We start from the raw sequence: 25005 nt of genomic DNA on the forward strand, positions 1-25005 counted from the left end.
TAATTATGTAGACCCTTCAGAATATCTTTATATAACTACAGATGCCAGCAATTAAAACTAGCCTTACTGTTACAGCTTTTCAATTGGTTCTTACATATCCCAGAGGCACATAATAGGCAGTACAGAAAATAAAAATACAAAGGATTTACATTCCAACTATATATTCTGCGATAAGATATATATGTGTGTGTACATATATACAGAGAGAAAAAGAGAGAGAATAACTTCAAGTACAAAACCAGTTAATTGCTAAATTTTAAGCCAATCTTACTGAATGTCCTATGCACACCAAAAGATGCTTACAGAAAAGATAATTGAAAAATTCCTCACTCTAATTTTCAGCATTCCAGAGTCAGAAGAAATTACTCAAACTGTCGTGTCACATGTTTTAAGGACCAGATGCATACAGAGGCCACCACGTGAAATGCTGTTCTGCACTTACAGGGATTGTTTTCAGTGTTCAAAAGGGATAGTGGCTGACAGGCCAATGTGTTGGCACAAGTGTTACCTGGAGACACTTCACCAGCCTTTTTTTAGATGCTGTGGGGATTTTGAGCTGGCTTGTCTGTCCCTTTGGGCTTGTATCCATCTGAAAAGCACCATGCTGACTCACTGACTCCACTTCTGCTCAGGAAAACTGTCCCTTTGCCATGGGAAAGGGTATATGGGCATGAAAATCATGTAAACAAAGCAAGGGTGCAAACCTTATTTCTGCTGGACAGAAAGGTGAGACTTTAACCTTGCAGTGACTCACAATAAAAACACACTTTTTCCCTCAAAGACAAAGCCTGCAAGCCTGTGTGATGTTCTTTTCCTGCCTCCCTGCCTTCTAATTTATTTTTGGTTTTTTTGCCACCAGGCAGTAGTTTTGCCTGGCCTAAAGGTGTGAAAAGAAGCTAAGATGGGGCAAAAAAAAAAGGCACTGAAATACATTGTAACCAGGAAGTGTAAACTGGTGCTTTTATGTTGTCTTTGCTTGATGATAAAATGGAAAAGACAACTAAAAAACCAAGATTGCAGAATGCAGTTTTCCCTCAAGGATGAGTTAAACTGGAGTGGGTGGAATTATACTCAGGTGAAACTATTTCAGATCCATGTGGAAACTTAACCTATCACCTAACCACAAATAAATACTGTTGAGCCAGTGATTGCAGACTTGGTGAGTGATTTGGTCAGGTGCCAATCTGGGTTCTGGAAGTGTAAACCTAATAACAGCAACTTGCTGAAGGGGACAGTGGGAAAGAATGGTACCTTCCCCATGTTGCCAAAAACCCAACAAAACAAACAAAAAGTCACCTGATTATGAAATCTAAGCTTTTCCCTCAAGCCAGTTTCTTTCTATTCAGCAAGTAGCATTTGGAAACTTTACTGTAAGTCTTAGGCAAGAACTGAAATCCCTCACTATCATCACTGGCCACATGAACAATATTTGGAGCATATTACTCACTATAGTTACTTAATGGTAAACAGGGAGTTCTTGAGATTCTCTGTGTAGAACTCACCCAGGCTACAGAAGCAATGTTGGCTTGTAGAAGGGCTTATGTGCCCCAAAGTTGATAATTCCCCCCACCCTTTATATTAACTGGTCTAGTAAAAAGTACTTTCTTGTCCCACAAACTGTAGCTCATTTGGGGCTGACAGCTGTTGTTTCTCAAAGCAATACTGACACTGAGTGGTGTGTTTTACTTAACTGTAGGAAAACAAAGCTATTCCAGGCATGTCCTTGTGTCTGAACTGACTGAGGTAGTCTTCTTATGTCATCCCAATTGCTTGCTTTAAAATGAGCTTTTGTGAATGGCTGTCCATTGGCTGTTTGATGATTGGGATGGCCAAAACATAAAGAATTATGCTGATAAAGAGCAAGAACTTAGAGACACAAAGCAACAGGTGGAACATGAAATTAGGAGAGAAATCTTCTCTGCCCTGTACCTTGTCCACAGTGGGTGTGAAGTCTGAAGAGCATTTGATATCTGCTTTGTGACTTAACAAGTGACTTTTTTTAAGGTGCAAGGCAATGAAGGATTGTGCCCAAAATGTACAACTGCTGTGTTTTCATGTTGTGGTCAAGACTTGCTGATCCCTATGCAAGACTGTTCAGAGATCTTATTATTGCTAGTAAAATCAGTGGGTTTAGAGCTGCTGGTTTTTTTGCTTAAATTGGAATGTTTGGGTGACAGCAATTTCTAAAAGCTTCACCCTATTATTTGATGTAATGCCAGCTGGAAGGCCTTGGTTTTCTCCATGTAATTTTGTGAAGCAGCAGGTCTTTCCAATAATTATCTTTGCTCTATTTCCATCAAATACAGCTTGAAACTGGTTCAGTAAAACAGAGAACGTGGAGCAGTAGCTCTCATCTCAGAGCCAGTAGTGCAGACCAGACATCTGGTGTTAGGGTTATCCCTCTCTTCAAATGTTTTTATACTGCTGGAAGAGGTGCTTTGTTTCTGCAGCTTATAAACATGCACCAGGCACTGCTTCCAGGACCAGAAATTCTGTCCGTATTTGAGAGAACAGGGATACTGGGCTTGCTGTCAGGTTTGGATGCTTTTAGTAATATCTGCACTGACTAGTAACATGGATATTGCTGTTCTTACTTGTCCATAGAGTTCATTGAGGAGAACAAAACCAGAGGGGATTGATCTTTCTAAATCTCACCACCTTGACTGATCAGGACACTCAAGAGGCAGGGTATCTTTGCTGTCATAAACCCAGAAAATCGGTGCAACTTCATATTAAAAAGAAGGCATTGAAATTTATGAGAGCAGCTAGGGAAGCAACTGAGAAGAACTGGTTTGGGGAGCTGCCAGCCAGCACTTCAAGTGACTGATCTGACTAACAGAGTCCATCAGTTTCCCACGTATTTTAGTGCTCCTAGCTCAGCTTTCACAGTCATTTTTAAGGCAATAATTGTTCTAGCAAAATCAGCAATAGAATTTAACTGCTACTGTCTGAACTAGTTTCATGGTCATCCATTTTCTAAAGTCACCAAATTTTGTTTTTTATCCACAACACAATTATACCAAAACGTACATATATTTAAGAAAAAGAAACACCTTTATAGAAACGCTGACAGTGCTTTGAAATCCTCCATCACAGCTGGGGCTGTCAGACATTGCTGGAGGTCTCCCCACTTGAATATTCCCCTGTTGCGCTGGGCAGAACAAATTTGACATATCTCCCCTTCTCCCAGCCCCTCCTGATTCGCAGAAGTCTGTGCCGGATGCAGGGCAGACTGAAGATGACCTTTGCAATGATCACAGTACATGGGACGAGCAGCGTGAGGGTGTAGGTGGGAGGCAGGTAGAACTTGTACTGGTTCTCATCAAAGGCCCTCGACCATCCGTAGGTGAGCGTGTGCAGAGTGCTGACTACCAAGGCAATAAATCCAAGGCTGGACTAAAAGGAACAGAAACACACGGCAGTTAGCAGAAGACCTTGTGCCTGGCTATTTTCCTGTATTTTTTACATCATTTTGTAAGTGTACATAGCACGGAGAAAGCAATGAATATTCCTGTGTTTCTTGGACAGAATAAAACATGACTGGAAACTTTTCCTGGGTAGAGTGCCAGACTGCATTTTTCTTTTTCTAATCAGAGGTTAAGTGTGATATTAGAAACTCAGCAGGAGTTTCCTGGAAGATGCTGCCAACTCAGCAGAGATGTGGGCTCCTACATCCATGTGAAGCAGCAGCCCCAGCTCCTGCTGAGCAGGTGGGCACAGGCAGCTCCCAAATACTCGTCCCAAGCTGCAGCTGCCAACTCTGCTGCCTCCCAGTCCATGGCTGGCGAGAGGGATGAAGCATCAGCATCGTGGCTCTGGACCCACTGTCGGAAATCTGTGAAGCTGTGGCTTCGCACGGAGTGAAGACACTGTCAGGTAACTGGTATCACCTACAGGAAAATGAGATTGTGGAGACACAAGTGCTCTGTTCTGAGGTGAGCAACAGCCCTGAAGGGTTTCCTTCTTTGTTCTAGAGATCTGTGTTGGTTCATGAGCCAGACCATCAGGCTGTGTGGTAGACTAAGCCTTTGAAATGGAGGGCCAAGAGCTCTTTAGCCACTCAGGAAGGCAGCAAGAACCCAGCCCCTGTTCTGCAGACAAGAACTTCCCCCATTTTCAGCTGAGATCATGCTCCCAAGCACCCACAAAGACAACATTTCTCCTGGATATTTCCAGCTCCCTCTGAGGGTTGCTCTCAAAGAGGGATTTTAAACTCTGTTTCCCTCATCTGTGGCTTCCTGCTGGCATCAGAGATGGGGGCTCCCAAGCTTTGCTGCTCATGTTCCTAACTTAGGGAATGAAGCCTTTACAAGCCAAAATATCTGTCTTGGTGCAGCTAATCAGAAATCAGCAAGAAACAGGGTCTTCCTGAAGGTATGTCCAGGAAAGAGGGCACAGCAGGGAAATAAGGGACCAGGGCAAGATGGGAGAAAGGATTCATGTTTTCTTTTGAAAAACCAGTCTCATCTGGAAAACTACTCAATTCAAACCTTCCCCTCCTATTTTTGATTGCTGGAAAACTATTAAAAAACCCAGACGACTTTTAAAAATGTACCATGTTGTTACGAAAAAACTAGACCAAGACTCCTCTAAACTTCAGAGCTAATCATTTAAGCAGCTAAGAAGACTAGGCACGGAAGGGAAGGACAGCTCTAAAATGTGCTACCAGGTCTTGGTACTTTTTTTTACAGCATCTGTCAGGCAGTCATGTGGGTGTCACTGAGTCCTGCCAAGATTTCACCTATATGACCCCTGCCAAAGTAAGGAACTCCTTCTGTGTTACAGCTGAGCATTACTCAAGGTCATGCCAGGAGCTGGGAACAGTTCTGCGAACTGAACCTCAGCCCTGCGTGCAAACCCACATTTTTCCTTTCTTTCAGGGACAGATGTCATTCTTACCAGAAGCCATGTCCAAGTCCAAACCAAAGTGGTAACAAGCAGCAAACCTGAACAAGGGCAAGACTAGTTGCACTTGGAAAATTAAGGAGTTTGCTGCAACATGCCATGGTCGCAGTTGAACCTAACAGCAGGACCTGACCCGCAGATCATTCATCGTTTATTGGTTGAGCTTCTCTCTGACAGGAAAAAAAACCGCTGGGTGGCAAACGGTTGGAAGTATCAGCCTGGGACTCATCTGGCAGAGCAGAGATGTAAAGCAGGGCAGGGGAAAGGGGACAGAGTGAAGTCCAAGGGCAGCAGATGCTTTCTGCCCTGGGCAGAGGAAGTGTTCAGCCTGAGCAGGGCTCTATGCATGGCAGAGGTGCCAGAGCTGGAGATAATTAGTTTGTTCCTCTGCAATTTCTCTTTCAACTGTTGATGGTACTGGGGGAGAGCAGGAGTGGAAATTAGTAGGACAATATCCAGGCCCTTAGTAACCCACCTTTGTGTGTGAATGGCAGGGCACATGAAACAAAAAGCTAATTGGCAAAAAAAGAATGGCTAAGCTGCTGGTGGCTGGCAGCTCCTCTGACAACAGCAATGGGCTGATCTGCTTGTAACACAAATGAGAGGCTGATTGGTGAGAGCAGGGGGTGCCTGGGATTTGTGGTGTAGACCCCCATGGCTGCACCCGCCAGACAAGCTGACAGCTGGGTACAGTTTGGTCTGTAAGTGCACAAAAAACAAAAGTTCTGCTGATTGCAGCTTGGTTCAGTATGTACAGCTCTGCATACATTCAGTATAGTAGGATGCAGAGCCTGCTGAGCACCCCATGGGGCTGATTTGCCAGCAGGATTAGCCCAGATACCACACAGAGTTTTGAGTCTCTGCTCTCCTTTATCCTCTCTATGCAGTTTCTGACTATGAAACCTTTCTGTTTTAAACAGGCAGAGGTTTCTTTTGGACTGTCGCAACATGGGGAATGTGGGGCCAGTACCCTCATACGGTGTAAAGCCCTCTGAAAGATGCTGCATGAAGTTGTTATCTTACTAATGCAGCCTTTGTGTATATTTTATATTTCCTTGGTGTCTGTGACCTCCCTGTAACGCATCAGTGAAGCTGATCCAGTCACATGTGGCTCATTTAGAAATGTCTGGGCAGCACCAAAAGCAAACAGCCCCTTCCTGACCCAGATATGTTCCTGACTTCTGCAGCCATGAAGTCATTAGCTCCATGGAAGTGGCTCTGGCCTCTCGCACTTTGTCGACAGGAGGGTTAGAAAAGGTCTGGTTACGGATTCTTTACATCTTGTGCTACATGAACTATGAAAGAAACCAGGTCAATTCAACCTTCAGATTCCAGGAGGACTTTTCAGGATGGGAAGGTAAAGGCAATCATACACATTTTTACTTCTCAACCAATTAGAGCTGATTTGTAAATCACTGGGGAACATTAAAAATGTCTCCTATAAGTTGAATTACACACAAATCATTCCTGCTATCCAGTGTCTATATCCTGTTAATCAAAACTGGACACATAGGGGAACTGTGTATCCAATTTAACCACATTTAATTGAAATTTGTGTATGTGCAGGAGCTACTATGAAAATTAGCTTTTTTTTTCTATAGCCTTGGCAACAACACAAACAGGATTTTCATCCCATCAGGCAACAGATGTATATTTTAAGACTGTGGCAGTATATTCCATGACACTAATACAGATGTAAACACTGGAAAATGTCAGACTTGTGATGCTCTGGATAAGGAGGAGACTAAAGTGGCTCCTGAATTTGTCTCACATGTGGCTTTTGGTACAGCATCTCAAACATCATCTATTTAAACTGAGATGGTAACAAATCGATGCATTTTCTGGAAGACATCTGGCTGGGGTGTCTGTGCTCTGTATTTCTCTTCTTTCATGCTGTAAAAATGTTAAAAAACCCAAATATTTGAGAAAGCAGCCTCATGCTTCACCCCTTGTATTTACATTGTGCCACTGTGCATTAATTCAGGGAGGCTCACACTGAGCTATGTGAATGTAACCTCTGGAGCCTGGGAGCAGTAGCTGTAGCTGCTCTTTTAATTTCCTCAAGAAAGGCATCACCAACCTATTGAGGAGTAAATAATTTAAAACAACCCTCATTAAAAAAATAAATATGGAAGGTAACATGCCAAGAGACCTGTAACCTGCTCTTTTTACATGGTATTTCCACAGTAGGGCTCAATACCAGCTATGCCTCTCCGGCATGTGATCAGCTCATGTCACACTGTCATGCTTTATTCCATGCAGACAGAAATAGGTGTATCTTTCCACGAACTAAGCCAGCCAGTTCCCATGTGGGGCAGCCAAGAGCTATTTTGGAACCGACCATCATGTATTTGTCTGGTCCCAGTGCTGACATACCCTTAGAAAGACACGGGAAGGGCTCCCAAAGGGCAGGTGCGACAGTCGTGTTGCAGTGGTGGGACACGGCAGCACTACCTGCAGTGACAACATATATATTACATGACACAATGCCAGCACTCTCCAGGACAGCTGCCAGGCTGCCTGGGGAGCCAAAGGGAAATGCAAGGGGTTTCAAAGCCTCCTTCCAGGCTGCAAGAAGATACTTCCCTTCATTTAGGATTCCTGGTATGAGATGCCTAAGTCAGGATCAATTTATCCAACGTCCCAGCAGCTGCAGCCCTCCCCTGGGACATGGTGGTGAGAATTAATATGCTTCCATTGTCCAATCTGAAGGAGAGGTTTAAAGCCAGGTCTCTCTTCTCCTCAGGGGATGATCTCTTGGGGTCAAGCTCTCCTGGTGCAGCTCTTCTACTCAGTGTAAATAATTGCTGGCTAGCCCATAGCAAGAGAGGAAAAAAGACAAACTGACTTGGCCGTTGTTGGTCGGGGCACTTGTGGGGGAAGCAGGGGAGCAGACTTCAAACTCCTGCTCCAATGAATATTGAATTATTTATGTACCACTGAAGAGCTTCAACAGAGCTTAACAGAGGCTGGATGATAAGATATTCACCTCTGCATCCCTGAACCCTGCCCTCCCCTTTGGAAGGGTTAGGTGTGCGCCAGCGTGGAGCACAGGGAGACTCTGCAGGGGAGGAGCAGGGGTCCTACAGGGGCTCATGCATGTTGGGGTGCCACGTGGGTCACTGCAGTGGGACACGAAGCCTGGTGCATGCTAAAAAGCAGCGGTGTAAGAGGCACAAGTAACAAGGGGGTTTAGGGCTGTGGGATACGACTGTGACACAGTGAGTGGAATCTGGCCTCAAAATCAGCTCTAATGTGCAGAGGATACTTGGAAGGTTCATTCCCTGCTATCCTCGTTAGTTAGCCCTAAGCCTGGCTCCAAGCACATTCCTGAAAAGGCAGCAGCTCCCGAGTTTGGGGTCTGTGAAAGTCCCATGGACTAGACTCAGGTCACTAAGGGAATTTGACTCTCAGGAACTTGGGCATTGGTGCAAGCAGGAAGACGGCTCCTAAACCACTCATTGACTCTGGAGAAAGAAAAAATTACCTTCCTAATTCAGTTTTTAGAATCAGACAGGAACTTTTCATTGGTGTCATACCCAGTTCTCTGTGCTGCTTGAGCTCTGGCTCTTTATAGACCAGTCTAAGCCTTTTCGAACTTATCTGCTGAATACTTGGGTGCATGCAAGCTCTGCCAAACCTGTCTTTCCCTTGCACTGTCCTCTCAGGCACTTTCCTTTTCAGAAGCTCATTCTCCCTGAAATGCAAGGGCAGATCTGTAGCCTGCAGCCAGCTGCCTCCATAGTGGGCTACCTGCCTGCCCTCTGCAGCCTGGTGCAAACTCCCTGCAGCAGCCCTGCTGCCGCTGATCCTCATGTGTCATGCCACTGACACATTGCATTTCCCCTTCCCCCTGAGAAGCACCTTCTGCGGACAGGGCAAACTCCTGTGTGAGAGCAGCACAGACCCCAGGACACACTATAGCCCTCTACTCTCTGACCCCTCTTGGTGTCACCTCCTGGACAAGGGATCCATGGCTCTGGGGTGCACGGGGAGCTGTGGCATAGCAGGATTTGCTGCTGACACCAGTGCACAGCTTGCAGTGCTGGAGCAGGGATGGGCTGGGACAGCAGGTCAAACCCTGCCCTCTTTGGCCTGTGTGAGGGCCTGACTCTGCAGAATCACTCTCTGGCATTGGCAAATGTCAACTTTACCTGAATGAAACTGAATTCCCTCCAGTTGAGAGAGTTTGCGATGGATGGAAGTGAAGTGATGGCAAGTAACGACAGCAAGCCCAGGGCAATAATTCCAACAGAGATATAAATCTCCATTCTCCAGACTTCCTCCTCTACCCAGATATTCATCTTCTTCTCCACAGCCTGGCATGACAATGAAGGTTTGTTAAAATGGAGCACTTAGGAATAGAGGAACTGAATTTTATTTGTTTTGGTTTTGGAAGCAGCTTTCCTGGGTGAGCATTGGTCCTATTCATACCTCCAGCACTATTTGCCTATTTGGGAGATGTGGAAATGCTCCCTTATCCCACCACCATTTGGCCAAAGCTAGACTTGATTTGAAGCCTGCTGGGAAGAACTGCTGAATGCTCTCAGCTCCCATCCCGGTAACCACAGCAGCAAGCCCCAAAGTCACATTTGGAAAGATAATTACAATGAGAAGTTAGTTTAAAGACAAGAAAACAAATACAGATGCTTGAATATGCAGTACTCTCCTAATAACCTTTGTTTTAAGTGCATTTAGGGGGGAAATTGTTCATGCTAATGGAAGGGAAGATGGGTTTTATACTGCATGGCAAAGAGGAACATTTAGAACTGTCCTCTTTAGCCCATTAAATGGGTTTAATATACTAAACAAAGATGTTGCTAGAAAACAGGAGGCAGAGGGGAAATGAACGCAGGATGCTTGCCTGAGATTAATGTGCAACTGTGGCAATTGAGAAGGACCTGCTCAAGGCTGGAGCTGAGAGGCTGGGGATGGTGTTTGATGGATGCTCTGAAGAGGCACTGCTGCTGAAACCAGCCATCCTGCTCCCCTCTGCCCCCACAGCCCCTTCCCTCCTCTGTGTTGGGATACACATTTGGAATCACTTGTGCAAATACCCCAGTGCAGAAAGCACACTGGTTGTGAGGTAATTCCTTCATCAGGTTCCCCACTCAACTGCACAAAGCCTGTACCATCCCAGGAGGGAGTAGGCTGGAGCAGTGAGAAGTTAGGGGCACAAAAGAGGGAAATTACATTCTCCCGTGGCACTGCTGAGCTATAGAGCTGGCTGAACAGCCTGAAGGCAGCAATCTCACACTGGATAAACAATGCCGAGGGTCTTAATGAGGCAGTAAAGTCCCTTTCCATTTACTCCTTCTCTTAGACTATGACCAGTTCCTCACCACTATTTTGTTAAGCTCCTGGAGGCACACTGTGATAAGGACACACAACCTGCCCTGGGTTATGACTTGGTCACTCCAGCAGCACATACTGTGAACATCAGTATGAACAAACAGGGATATCCCAAAACCTAGAGAGAAAAGCTGAGGGAAACTGCTCTCTCCCCCACTGGATTTCTCCTCTCCTGGCATTTTTCCTGCCTCTGCCTTAGTCTCAGACATGCCAGGTGCCAGGCAAGGCTGTTTTCAAAGGCTTCTCTGTGCTTCTGGGGAGCAATGGCATGGGGCACTTTGATCCTAGGCCTGGCTGTAAGTGCACAGGGAACACCCTCTGAGGTGGTGGGTCCTCAGCATGGATGGGTGGGTGCCCAGTGTGTGGTGTGTCTGACCTGCGGGGAAAGGACTCCTATACGTAACAGCTTATTCCCACTGTCCCACACCTGCTTTGGAAAGTGAGTGAAAAAAAGCCAAGATATTAAGCCTGCCACCCAACACCTGGATGTAGATTATTCCAGGTGCTGACCTGAGGAGCACCCACGTTACCTGCTTGACGGCCGTCTCGATTAACAGGTACCGGTGGGAGCGGCGCATGGGCAGGCAGAGGCTGTACACGGCATGCAGGGCTGCACAGAAGAAGCTGAGGAGACCGATCTGCTTTCGGTGCTGGAGCCACTGGTCGAGCCAGTCTGGAAAGCGCCTGTATTTGGTGCCATAGTAGAGCTGCGAGCAGGCTGCCAGCACCCCAGGCAGGTAGACGAGGGACAGCAAGACGTAGGACACGCAAGGCAGCGTCGTGTTGACCACCTCGATGGGGATCTTGTACAGCTTGTTCTTCTGCTCCCTGATAAAAGGGTGGATGACCTGCCGGATCAGGTTGTAAGTGAAGAAGCAAAGAAAAAGCCCCAGAGCCAAAAAGATGGGGATTTTCCAGGCTGGCAAGAGGCGCAGGGGAATGTTCTCGATCTCACAGGCTGATGACATGCAGCCCATGTCCACAGGGGTGAATCCCATGACTTGAGCAATTTCTGCTACAGTGCGCTTGGCTTCTTGGTTATTTGAGCAAATCAGAACCTGCAACAAACAGAAATATACATATAGGGCAAGGAGATCAGGCTTCTGGGATCGAGTGCATCAGGAAGGATACTGTATTACAGGGAGCCATCATTATTCCACTGAGCATCATGATTCCTGGCAAGCTTTTTGACAGGGATTTACCACAACTGCCAAAGACCTCTCTCCTGGACAGGTTTCCTTTCATGTGTACACCGCCAGTTTTTTTTTACTGGCTCTGTTTAGATAAACAGACAATTAAACAATACTTTTCACTTAGGCAGATGCTTCAAAGACTACAAAGCATGAAGTGAGTGAGGGTACTTCATTTCTGAGCAAAGAAACACAGAAGCTATGGGGTGGATGCCATGGCCAGCACTCAGACTCCTCCAGGAGCCTAAGGCCATTTGCTGATGCTGCCAGACCTTGGCTGCTGAAGCAGTTGTGATTTAGCCCTTGTTGGAAGAAAACAATACCTGCTTGTTTCCATCTCTGGCACCTGACTGCAGCGTCCATGCAGAAACCACGTTAAACCCCTTGACCACAGTGGAGGCTGGGAACAGGGAAGCCAAGTACTCTGCGTTGGACTCCTTGTGATGGTTGATCTCAGTGTTGTTACTGACGTCCACCAGGATCTTGCCCGCCAGCACATCAGCCAGGTCACAGAGGGTGGAGTAATGTTCCCTGAAAACCGCCACAAAAATGACATCTGTCTTCTTCACCGCCTCGGCCTGGAAGGTGACCTCTGCTGCGGAAGGGAAGAGGCTGGCTTTCCGCTTCGGGTTGCGGCTGCCGACCACCACCTTGAAGCCGGAGCACACCAGGCGGATGGCCAAGGACCGCGCGAAGTCTCCGCTCCCCAGCACCCCAATGGTGCGGCCGGACGCAGGCGTCACGCCGGGGTCACCCTCCGTGCTCCCATGGCCCAGGAGGGGCTTGGCCATGTCTCCTCTGGACATCCTGGCAGGAAAACCAAGGAGAAATACCAACTCACTGTGGAGCTCTTGCAGAGACCCAGATCACACCTGCGGTCATGGGGAAAAGTGCCACTTAGGCCACTTGAACAGGTGAATGTGGTTTTGGCCCCAGTAGCCCAGGACCCAACTGCCAAACCCGTCAGCAAGTGTGCAGTAATGTACAAGCACCATTGGAGGGGGACACAATACCATGCTAGGTTGGAAGGTGAAGGCTTTTAGGGAGGTTTCCCAGGTCTGTGTGATCCAACACCTGCTGGATGCACTCATCCACCCTCTGCTGTTCCTCATGCTGCCATCTCACACTGCAAAGCCAGGGCAATGCTACGAGTGATTGGGATCAGCAGCTCTCAGATCCCCATGTGGCTACCAGGCATCTCCTGAAAAGTCCTGGTCCAGGGGTCTAAGAGGATCCCTGAGCCTACATTTGGAAAAGCCAGAGGGGTGGGTGCTTCTGATTTGCAGGAGCAGAATCAATGCAAGCAGTTGAAGTTGAATTGAAAGTGTTCTAAAAGTGGTAAGTGAAGAGAGTTGCAGCCTTTGCCTATTCGAATATTTGGGTCTGGCAAGTGCTGTTTGCTTCAGCTCTTTAATGAGTAATGAGAACTTACTCGTGACATTTAAAAAATATATTAAAACATGATGAGATTTGCTCATGAAAGATCTTGATGAGCTTTACAAACGTTAATGAATTTTGCCCTGTGACAGATTAGATATTGAGGGCACGGAGAGGTTTTAAGCAGATCAATAAATTCACAGGCAGCACAGCAGCTAGACCTGGAGGTCAAAAGAAACTTGGGCAGGGAACTGCCAGACTGCTCTCAGCCTGTTCCTGTGGCTCAAATCTGCCTCTCGACTGAAGGAACAGCAAATTTACCCTTGTGGAATGGCAAATTCCTGGAGGTCAGATTTTTAAAGGGCTCAGAAGGTGGCTCAGGGAACTTACAAACCAGGACATCTGGCTTTTGTACTGGGCACACTGCTAGAGATTATAATAAAGACCATGTGTGATATACTGGGGAGGGAGACAACTTGGCTTTGGAGTGCCCTATAGCTGGTCAAGTTCTTTCAAAGTGAAGGTGACCACTCGGTTGGGGTGACCTGGTCCCTGGCACAGAGGTGTTTTTCATAGGCTTTTGGAAATATCCTTTGCCCAAGGCTTTTCTGGGATTGGCGCAGTAGTGGTGCAAAGGGGAAGGGCACTTCTGCATGAATAGTTACCAATGGGAAACAAAGGGGGAGAAGAAATAAATGATTTTCATAATGGGAATAGGTTGTCAAGGGATTTCCCTGAGGATTTGTGCTGTTCAACATGCTCATAAGTGATCTGGGAAAGGGAGTGAATATTGAGAAGATAGAGCTTGTGCGTGATGATCATAGAATCATAGAATGGGTTGGGTTGGAAGAGACCTTAAAGATCATCTTGTTCCAACCCCCTGCTATGGGCAGGGACACCTTCCACTAGACCAGGCTACTCAGAGCCCCATCCAGTCTGGCTGTGAACACCTCCAGGGATGGGGAGTCCACAAGATCTCTGGGCAACATGTGCCAGTGTCTCACCACCTTTATAGTAAAGAATTTCTTCATAATATCTAATCTAAATCATTTAAGACAGTCGGTCTATTGTGAAGAATCTGCAGAAGGACCTCTTCATTCCAAGTGCCTGAGCACCAAAATTCGCTACTGATACATACCAAGAACTGCCTATGGGCATAATCCCCCATAGCATATGTACACTTTAATGAGCTGTAATCTTATTAGCAACACTCAGAAAAATGATCAGTGTCACATTACTCTGAAAATACCAACTTGGTGGTCCCTGGCAGACACACATCAAACACAGCCGAGTTACTGAGGGAGTTACTCTCACACAGCAACCACAATCTCAGTCCTGTTCCTCATCGAAAGCCTGCAAAACACCTTCCGCAGATGGACTTTGAAACTGTAATTCACTGTCCTGGATACAAAACCACCACAGCTTCAGAGACAATACCGTTCCTATGGCAGAGGTCTGTCTGCTCTCCCTGCCTCTCACCAAGCAAGGCTGATTTGGTGATGCTGGCTGTGTCAGTGATTAACCCAGGCTGCTGCCTGTGCACACACCCCTGCCTTAGGTGTATTCCATGTGTATCACAGTCACTAGGAAGTTTCACCAGGAATTAGTGGGAAAGGCATACAAAACAGTGGAGATAACACGACTATACCAGTCTATAAATTCATAGACTGGACAGCACACTGCAGTTCTGCTCATCCCACTGCAAAAAAAAAAAAAAAGGAATAAACCTAAGGAAGGGTCATAGGGAACGAGTGAGAGAGATGATGAGAGCTTTCAGCTTGGAAAAGAAACACATGGGTGAGGAGGGAGCTGGGACCATTTGAGACTTCTGGAGATGAGGAGCGACCTCACAAGTGGAGCTCAGGTCAACAGGAAGTCCCTTGTGTAAAGTAAAGCAGCTCTATCTGAAAAGATGGTGTGTGTGGGTTTTTTTCCCTGGTCCCTTCTTATCAGACGCTTTACTGAACACTCACCTTTTAGAAACCTTCTTGCTCCACTTAAATTTATTCATGGCCAGAACTATTTGTTCTAGGGCCAGTGCTATTGTTTAGCATAATGAGCTTGCTTTCCTGCACCCCTCCTCCTTTTCCACCACCTGTACTCACAAAATATTATCCCAAAATAAAGAAACACATCTCTGGCTCTCAGCCAAGGGGAGAGAAATCAGTATTCAGGGTGGCGAAGCGATTGTTACCCACAGACTCATTTCATAATTGCTTTAAGGCACCTCAAAAGCTCTCTCTGTGCTCCCACTGGGATGTAAATTCTGCTGCAAGCAAATTTTCTTGTAGTATGTTTTCTCTGTCCTGTAGCTGCCACTGAACATGTATAGAGATGTTGGCAATGTTTGGAGATAAACAGCTTTGCTGTCTCCAGTTATTTTGATTAAAAGGGATGACATAATTAAATGGCCTTTGAAGTCAGCAGGGTAGTTAAAAAGTAAGAAGACGCAAAATCTTTTCCATGGATTTTGGTGTGATTATTTCAGTCATGCTCTGGCTTTGGGGCTTTGGAGCAGGACCCATCCCTGCTGCTGGCTGCTGCTTACCCCCGTGGGTTGCACTGCTGTCACTGCCATGCGCTGAAATCCTCCCGAGGAAAGGAAGAGAAAATCCCTCTTTCACCATAAATGCATTTCACTGAGACAAACACTGTGGTTTCTGCCTAACAGATGCCTGGCAGTGAACTGTCTGATTAGGCAACAGCTTTTTTTCACTTCTGTATCTCTGCAGAGCATGCAGACCCCCATCTCCTGCCACCGCCCTGAGTCTACACTTCTTTTTCTGCAGCTATGGACAATAGGTTACCTGCTTAAAACTCTCCCTGCCAAAGCTAATTCTCCAGGGCAAGGTCAACCCATCCAAAGCCAGTTCAAGATCAGTTTCTTACCAAGGAAGCTACAAAATGATTTAAAGCACAGCCCAGTGGAAGTAAACGAACTTCAATCCTAACTGCACAGCAGTTCCATAACTAAAATATTGAATACAATACGGAGCTGCCCTTGAGCTAGACTGTTAATTCACAGCCTTATATCACTGTGTGGGGATGGTCTGTCCAGCTGTAGCACACTTGTTCCCACGTGCAGTTCACCAACTGCATTGCAATTACTGCTATTATTTGTAGGAGAAGAGCAATGATGGGCAAGTGAGCAAGACAGGGATCTCCCCTCTGCCAGGCACCCTAAAAAACTGGCCAGAAGGCCACTTATCTCCCAGAGAATGGGATTAGACAGAGAGAAGCTGAGTGAAACGAAGCAGTCAAATCGCTGTTGCCCAGGCAGAGGGAGGGAGGGGTTCTCACAGAAGAAAAACAGGGATAATTCTACATATTTTGCACCTGAGGCTTGGCAGAGGCTGTTAACTTAGGCTCGGTGCCAGGCAAACAAGGTTTTTCTGCCTCTCTGCCCACACTGAGAGGCCTCACGCAAGTTTTTCAGCAGGACAGACTTTCTGGATGGAGCTGGGCTGCAGGAGCCCACTCAGGTGTCTCTGGGCTCACAGCAGAGTCAATCTGCCAAGCAGATCATCCCCCACAGCTAATGAGGAGCCAGCTCATTGGTTATCCTCTTTCAACAGACGTGGAGGACTAAGATACTAACAATGATGAGACTCCAGCAAGTTTGTCTGGGACGACCCAGATATCTTCAACCGTGTCTTTAACAATGAGACCATCTTTCTGGGCCCCTCTCACGTCCTCTGGTGCACAGGATAGCCTAGCTGGTTCCTGTAATTTGCAGTCTGGAAGTGTTTGAGTTGTACACTCTGAAGAAGGATGGATCTCGAACGGCAAAGCATGAGCTTCGCTTCAGTTCTGGACAAAAAAAACTAAGACTCATTTCACTGCCCTGCTATTCAGATTTATCAGATAAAAGACAAGTTAGTTTTACAATAACTCTAATAAAAAGGCAGTGCCTTAAACTTATCACTGAGTCAAATTCTGCTGAAGAACATGGCAGCAATATCATAAGGAGCTCAAATAATATCCTGTTCTGTGCAAGCAAACTGGTTCCTGTTTGCACAAAAACTCATCTCTGAGCTCAGCCTCACGGATGGAGTCTTAGGATGCACTACCTTGGCTAAAACAACTGCTTTTGTGTCTTCCCCTGAAGTCAGGTTTTGTTTAGACCTTCCACAGCTGAGTCTCCAGAAGCTCTGGATTCAGCCCAGTGCAGGTCATCAGAGAGCCTGCTCTGTGCTTCAGCTTCTGCTTGGGGGTTATTTGACATAAAGCACACAATTATAATCTACATTCCTTAATGAGCACATGGGTTGAAAGACCAGCAAGGCACATAAGGAATCAAATGATGTAGCAGAGCCCTTGGTCAGGTCATTGCAGAGGTCATTGCATGGCTGGCATCCGGCTCCATGGAGCACAGCCCCACAAACACACACACTGGAGGACAGGGGTGATCTCTGCCTCCAGAGGACTTTCAGTCTGCATGGAGGGACCTTTGAACAATGAAGCCAAAGCCCTACAGCCTCTGTTTGCAGAGCATCTCCAGCTGTGTTAACCCTCGAGAACCCCCAGCTGGAGAGGAACGTTCAGGACCTGAAGCCTTCAGTCAGGTCTTGCTGTGAGCAGAAATATTCATTTTTTTGGCTACAACTCTTTTATTTCCAAGGAAAATCAAATGTTTAAGTCTTTTTCCCACACACAGAGCATCCCTCCCAGGAACACAGCAAGTACCATGAACCTGAACCTGTTGGAACTGGAAGAGATTTAAGTAATAAAAGGGTTTATCCAAAGCCGCTTTAATCCCGGCTCTGGTGCACATTTCTGGAGACCTTTCAGTGCTGCCCAGGCTGACTGGAAATGACTTACTCTGCTCTGCAGGTGAGAGAAGGAGTTGGGGAAACTAAGCTTGCTGCCCCTTTTCCTCTTTCTCCTTCCAAAGCAGAGTTTTATCCCCAGTGGCTCAAACCAGGAACTGGCAAAGGGTATAAATCACCCTTTGGTATTGCCTCAGCCAGAAAAGCCATGTTGCAAACCTACCCAGGCTGCCAGCCAGGATATGAGAATGAGGAAATGCTGGGGGCTGGGCTCTCCCCGCTGCTGTCCTTCGGCCTCTTTGCCCACAGGCATATGGGACAGGGAACGGGGAGTTGTTCACCCCATACCCTACTGCTGGGGTGGGGAGGTGGGACAGGGACAGGTGTCCCAGGGTAGATGGTCCTGCCCCAAGCAGGCATCACTGGGTGCTGAGTCTGTCCCCTGCAATGCGGTGGGGACAGACCTGCCCTGTTCTCCACTCCAATGCACTTTGTATTCTCAGGTCCTCATCCCTTCCCTTGCCCCAGGGCAGGTGTTTACCTGATTATCTCATTTATCAGGTATTTGTCTGTTAAAACCACTTCCATAAGCTCCTGCAGAGACCTGCTTTCTCTCATCTTTAATCTCGCAATCCAGTTAACCTCATCGCTTCTTCTTTTACCCCCAAAGGACTCGGCAAATGATTTGCCCTGTCATTCTCTGCAGACACATTCTGCATTTCGAGAACAGGTTTCATATCTCCCTTCAGTTTTTCCTGCCCACGTGAAACCCAACTCTCCATCAGAGCTCTTATTTACAGGGTGTCCAACAACTCAGCCTCTGTTCCTTGCTCTCATTTTTCTTGGAGGATGCCCAGAACTGCATTTTCCAATTGAGCCCCTAAAAGGTACCAGCTGGAGCAGAGACGCTGCTTCCCCAATGTGCCACTTCTCTTTCTTCATCCCAGAAGAGTGTTTGCTTTTGCACAACTGTGTGACACTGTTGACTCATGGGGCACAGTGTCCATCACCCTGTCCTCTGGCTCCCCACGGCCACTGTCTGGCCGGTCGCTCACCCAGTGTCCAGGCGGTCAGTCAGTCCGACCACACAGGACATAACACTCTCCCTGTTTTTTTAGACCAGCTCTCCAACGATTTTTAATTTTTAGTCTCTCCTCTAAAATGGTTCCAGTCCCTCCAAGCTCAGTGTCACCTACAAATTCAGTATGTGCCTCCCTACTCCATCACCCGCTAATGAAAACATGGGCTGACAGGCACTGACCCTCCCCACTCCGCACACCCTCAGGTTTAAACATTGATAAATATTGAGAATGTTGTTTTTGGAAGCCAGCAGTGAAGCCAAAGGCATGTCCCTGACCACAAGATGTTCTTCACCATGACCAAAAGTCAAGAACATCTTTCAAAACAGAGAAAAGTAGAGGAGAAAGGCCTACCAGAATTTCCTACAGGGGCAAAATAGTCTCTTTTTTTCCCACATAAGTTCAGACATTTTGGCTACAGTTTTTGTATAGAACTACACCAGCCTGTGGTCACTTTGTAGGAATAATTTCCCTCCCCAAGGTTAAACACCCAATGCTGAGCAGAAAAATCACCCGTATATAATATAGAACTGGAAAACAAACTTTTGGTCTGTTTTCATCAAAATTATGTACTTTTAAGCAGTTACCAACAGGTTTTGCCACAGATGCCTGCAAACTCTCCTCTTCCAAATTTGTCTCCAAAGGCAAGGGGCCCCCCTTTGCAGTACCACTTTTCTACAGCAAAGTCCTTGTTTGAAGAGCTTCCTTTGCTCTTCTGCAAAAAGATCTTGCTGCCTGTGCCCACTGTGTTGATAGAGTAATGAGAAGCCTGGGAAAGACCTGCCCTGTAATAAAACATCATAAAATGGGAATCTGAAAGTCTGGGAAGCCCAGAGGTTTCACTGTAAGACCATGGAGAGCACAGACCTGAAGCAAGACAGAGTTTGGTAGAGCAGTGCTGCTGACATAGCACACAGGACTGTATCTGGCTGATGTGACTTGGAATGAAAAGGTTATTTCCTCTGCTTATCAGCTCACAGTTCTTCAGCGATATAAAGGGGTGGTTTACAACAACTTCAGGTCCTGTACTTAAGTGTTATGGGGCTTTTCTTGGTTTTTTTGGCGGTCTTCAATCTCTTGCTGCTCTTAACAAGTTAATGATCATCTCAGTGACTCACCTATTTCTGAGCCTTCCCCTCTCCAAAGTGCAAGGAGAACAGGGAAGCAGCCAAAAGCCAGGATGGTGGAAGTTTCTCAGGTAGATCTAGTAACGCCCTGCGGCCAGACACGCTGGGAGGAGGTGCTCCTGCCTGCAATGAGCTGGTGCTTCCACTCCTCTCCGGGCAGCGCGTGCTGCTCTGCTGGGAGCTCCAGGGCTTCAGGGATGGTGAGACCTGACTTCAGCAGTCACTGCAGGGAGCTGGCAGAGGCTCCAGCTCTTTAAAACCTCTTTGTTTCTTTCCAGGAAAGACAGGGAGGAATTGCACTGCGTGTGCATTTAAATATTAGTATTGGCTATTTCCACACCGCAGTGCCTGTTAGAAGGGTCTCCAAGATCAGCACGCCCTTGCCTTTCTGATTTTGCCTCTCCCAGTGACTCAGAAGATGCACAGGACCACATGGGGAGAAGATGGCTTGGGGGGCAGTGTGGGGTGAAGGGAAGACACAGCCTACAGCAGAGGGCCAGCCCAGCTCTTGCTGATCCCTTGCTTTCCCCCTGGGGAGCACAGGCGTGACACACCGTGTTCACAGCACAGGTAGCTCTGAGCCAGCCCTGAATCAGCCCAGTGGTGAAAACATGGAGCTCTGCCCAGGAAGGGCAACAAAGCTCATGTAGGCCCATGTTCTGCCTCTTCTACCTTTCCCAGCAGCTCCTGCGAAGATCCTGGGAGAGACAGGGCAAATGCAATCGGCTGACCAGGTAGTCAGTCTCTGGGGACCCAGATGGGTGGAGTTGGGTGGGAGAGAGATGCTCTTCACTGAAAATCAACTCTCTTCCCTGACATGCCAGGATCCCAGAGCACTCTGCCTTCCCCTTCCTCCCCCACTGTTTGTCTATGCCTGGCCAAAACATGCCTTTGGTCCAGCATCCCACAGAGGAGATCCAGCTTGCTTCAACTTTTCCACTGCACTGGCAGGGGTTTTGCAGTTCAGCCCAGAGAGACAAATATGTGCAGGTGTGCACAACATGTCTCTCCTGAGGACCCCAAAGACTTAGGGAGCCCCACTCATTGTGCTGAATGAGTACAAACACCATGTATTTCACCACTGCTCAGGAGAGCCATACTGTGCCAAGCTGTGCTGGCAGCTGCAGAGGGAGCTGATGCTGTTTGTCTGGCCGAGTCTGTCTGCCTGGGATTTCTCTTTGATGGTCCTGAATGAGTTTTGTAAAGCCAGCTGTGCTAGAGCACTGACTCCTGCACCCACGTTTGGCCAGGACAGCCTTGTAGTGAGAAGTTAATTTACTCTAAGCACCTGAAGTATCTAACCCCAACCTAAGAAGAACATGGACCTGCCGAAGCAAGTCCAAAGGAGGCCACAAACATGCTTGGAGGGCTGGAGCCCCTCTCCTAAGAAGACAGGCTCAGAGAGTTGGAGTTGAGAGAAGGCTCCAGGAAGACCTTAGGGCAACTTCCAGTACCTAAAGGGGTTACAAGAGAGCTGGAGAGGGACTTTTCACAAGGGATTGTAGTGACAGGACAAGGGGGAATGTCCTTAAGCTGAAGGAGGGTATAAGGAAGAAATTCTTCACTGAGGGTGGCGATGGACTGGCCAAGAGAAGCTGTGAATGCTCCATTCCTGGAATTGTTCAGGACCAGGTTGGACGGGGCTTATAGCAACCTGTTCTAGGGGAAGGTGTCCCTGACTATGGCAGGGGCATTGGAACAAGATGATCTTTAAGGTCCCTTCCAACCCAAACTATTCTATGACTCTATGATCTATTAGTGCTTGCCCATGATTGGTAGTTGATATCAGCCTACTTCAGTGGTGGACACATTACCACAGACCCTGGTTCTTGAAGCCTACAGTCCATGGGGACCTCTTAGGACATTTTTTTCCAAAGACTACCATAGTATAGTTCATATAAACTAAATGGAAACGCACGTGTTGCCACAACCAAGGCTTTAGAAAGACTCACTGAAAATCTGAGAACCTGGAAAAAGGATGGGAGGAATTTCTGTCTCAGCTCCTTAAACCATGGGAAAATTTTCAAAACGTTCAAGTGGTTCAGGCCCTGGAGTATGTAATGGCTTTTGGAATGTGATGGAAACTCCCACATCACCAACATGCTTTCAAAATGTTTTATCCTTTCAGTTAAGCAACAGTTCACTTAAACTTAGATGAAGATGGGAAGCTGCTTAATCCACTGCAGGTCTGCAGGGAAAACTACCTGTAGTGGGTTTCTGTGGCTAGGTTTTGGTAGTTGGAGAGCTACAGGGCTGGCTTCTGTTAGAAGCTGCTAGAAGCTTCCCCTGTCCCGTGAAGCCAATGCCAGCCGGCTCCAGGACGAACTTCCTGCTGCCAGCCAAGGCTGAGCCAATCAGGATTGATAGTAACACCTCTGTTAGAACATATTTAAGAAAAGAAGATTGTGGCACAGAAGGAATTCCAGCCAGGGAAGAGCGGAGTGAGAACATGGGAACAACAAGGTAGACACCAAGGTCAGTGCAGAAGGAGGGGCAGGAGGTGCTCCAGGCACCGGAGCTGAGACCCTGCAGCCTCTGATGCAGACCATGGTGGAGCAGCTGTGCCCCTGCAGCCCAGGGGGGACCATCGGGGTGCAGAGACCCACCTGCACCCATGGAGGAGCCCATGCTGAGCAGGTGGATGCATGAAGGAGGCTGTGACCCCATGGGAGGCCCAAGATGGAGCGGGGTCCTGCCGGAGACCTGAGGCCCATGGAGAGGGAAGCCCACGCCGGAACAGGTTTTTCCTGGGTAGGACTTGTGGCCCCTGTGCGGGACCCACGTCGGTACGGCTCATCCGTGAAGGACTGACCCCATGGAGGAGTGACCCATGGGACAGCAGTTTGGGAAGAACTGCTGCCTGAGGGATGGACTCACACCAGAGAGGTCCATCAAGGACTGTCTCCCGTGGGAGGGACCCCACAGGAGCAGGGGAAGGACTCCTCTCCCTGAGCAGTGGCAGAAACAACTGACCACAACCTCCATTCCCCGTCCCCCTGCACTGCTGGGGGGGAGAAGGGAGAACATGGAAGGAAGGAGGGATGGGGGGAAAGTGTTTTTAAGATTATTTTACTTTTCACTCTTTTGCTCTGATCCTGTTAGTAATAAATTTAAGTACTATCCCCACTTTGAGTCTGTTTTGCTCGTGAAGATAATCAGTAACTCACCTCTCCCAGCTCTTATCTCAACTCATGAATCCTTAGCTAGTTTTTTTTCTCTCTCCACTGTCCAGTTGCAGAGGGAGAGTGAGAAAGTGGCTTTAGTGGCTACCTGGCGTCTGGCCAGGGTCAATCCATGACACTACCCTATGAGAAGCAGTATATTAAAATTTGAAAATAGCATTTTCTTCCATTATGGTGTTGACAAAAAGCTAACTCTAATCACTGATGGTAAACTTGGAGATAACAAATTGGTGGGTTTTAATTCTTGGTATGCGACATTTCTTAACACAGCTGCCACCGCCTTTCCCACCTCTCAAGAGAGATAGCATGGCTGGCCTACTTCTTCCACCATCGGAAAAAATGTGCTTCCCCTGAATCTAAACCTGCTTCTATTTATGGGAGTGATGTTACAAGGTCACAGTCAAAGCATATTTCTTAACAATAAAAAGCAAAACAAAACAAACCCAAAACAAAAATAAAAAGCAAAGCAAACAACAAAAAATTATTATGCTTTCAAAGAGCACGTTTTCCTGGGGTTTGATGTGGTTCTGTTAAACACAGACTTGTTGAGTCATCAACATTTTCTTCTTTACAATCACAGAGGAAATCAAATATGAGCAGTGACTGTGGCATCTTATATCACTGTACTTTTGTTTCATGGCAAATGTGATTTTAAAAGAGGAGAAAACTTAAGCTTGATGCAGTATTTAAATCTTGTTAATCCTGCATCTCCCCAGCCCACAGAGTATTGATGCTGTAGGCGATGGCCTTCCTCTCCTGCTGTCTCTCAGTTTTGGTTTCTGGCCACAGGAGCCAATTTTCTGTGTGTTAGTTTTATTTAGACTATTCTGACAGAAATCATCTGGGGTCTTCAGTACCTGTCTGCCCTCTGCTTTTCTCAGTGTGGTGCAGGCATTAGGAACACAAACCCTTCCCCAAGCTCCCTGATGGGGCTCTGAGGGCCCTGTGTACCCCCCAGGCAGGTGTTACACCCTAACCAGGGTCACAATACAGGGAAAGTCCCACCACAGGTTACATCATCTGAGGGATGGTCATACTACAAAGTCAGCTCTCCAACTCCTTCACAGTTTTCATCCTTTGTTACTCTGACACAAATCAAATGCTGAAGTCCTCCCCAGTAAGCATCCAATCTTTGTAGCTTTCACAAGTCCCTGAATCAGCACAGAAACCACACAGCCCTCCCCACTCGCCTCTGAGGGATCCTGGGCCCTGGCCAAGATTTTCCCCAAGTTTTTTTATATCTCAGTGCTGATTTCTCCCTGGCTGGAAGAAGCCACTCATCTCAAAGCATATGGAGAGCTGAGAATGAAAAGTGAAACCTAAACACCAAGTGGTTCCAGAGGAACACAGTGCATCCATCCATCCATCCATCCATCCATCCATCCATCCATCCATCTCCGCTGCCCTCACGAGGACCACATCACCTGGAACAGCAAACCCGAGCTGTTTCGGGGGGGGGGTTGCCCGGTGCCAGGGAGTTTGCCGCATCTGCACGGACGTGTCCAGTAGCTACAGGGAAGCTCTTCCCGCGGGCACCCCGCATCGTAGCCCGGCGGACCTACCAGGGACGAGCATCCCACCGACCTCTTTTCCCAGTGACCTCCCGGAGTGGGACACACCGGACCCCGCGGAAATCTCCACCCGAGATCTGTCTCCAGCCCCAAACGCAACACTCGCACCGAGGCGGCTGCGCCCGAAACCTCCCCGGGGGCCCGGACCCCGCTGCCCGAGCCCATGGGCGGAGCGGGCCGCGGGGAGGGACCAGCCCCGCTCCGTAGCCCAGCCGTGGGGATCCCGGAACGGGAGCCTAGGAGGCACCGCTCCGCGGCGGGGGAGCCCCTGCGGACCCGAGACGTTTCCCCCCGGGCGGGAACAGCCCCGCCGAGCCGAGCCGAGCCGAGCCGAGCCGAGCCGAGCCGAGCCGAGCCGAGCCGTTTCCGCCCGGGAGTGCCCGTCACATGACCGCGGGGGGCTGTGGCCGCCGGTGCCCGGCGCCGCCGGGGCAGAGCGGTGCGGGCGAGGAG

At 47.8% G+C, this 25005-nt stretch overlaps 1 protein-coding gene across 5 annotated transcripts in view; it reads right to left on the reverse strand.

The window, feature by feature from the left end:
• STEAP3 (STEAP3 metalloreductase) overlaps window positions 1-25005 on the reverse strand; it is a 25858-nt gene continuing 853 nt past the window's right edge. For 2 of the 5 annotated variants that reach the window (XM_017820903.1, XM_017820902.1), the window contains exons 2-5: window positions 11771-12254; window positions 10788-11315; window positions 9060-9224; window positions 1-3396 (exon numbers count right to left, since the gene is read on the reverse strand). In XM_017820903.1, the coding sequence (XP_017676392.1) occupies window positions 3106-3396; window positions 9060-9224; window positions 10788-11315; window positions 11771-12253 (1467 nt within the window). In that variant the 5' untranslated portion in view covers window position 12254 and the 3' untranslated portion in view covers window positions 1-3105. The other 3 variants (XM_017820904.1, XM_017820901.1, XM_017820905.1) reach the window with 3 other exon arrangements.

The sequence above is a fragment of the Lepidothrix coronata genome, unplaced genomic scaffold, assembly GCF_001604755.1.
Source record: "Lepidothrix coronata isolate B3197 unplaced genomic scaffold, Lepidothrix_coronata-1.0 Scaffold86, whole genome shotgun sequence".
NCBI lineage: Eukaryota > Metazoa > Chordata > Aves > Passeriformes > Pipridae > Lepidothrix > Lepidothrix coronata.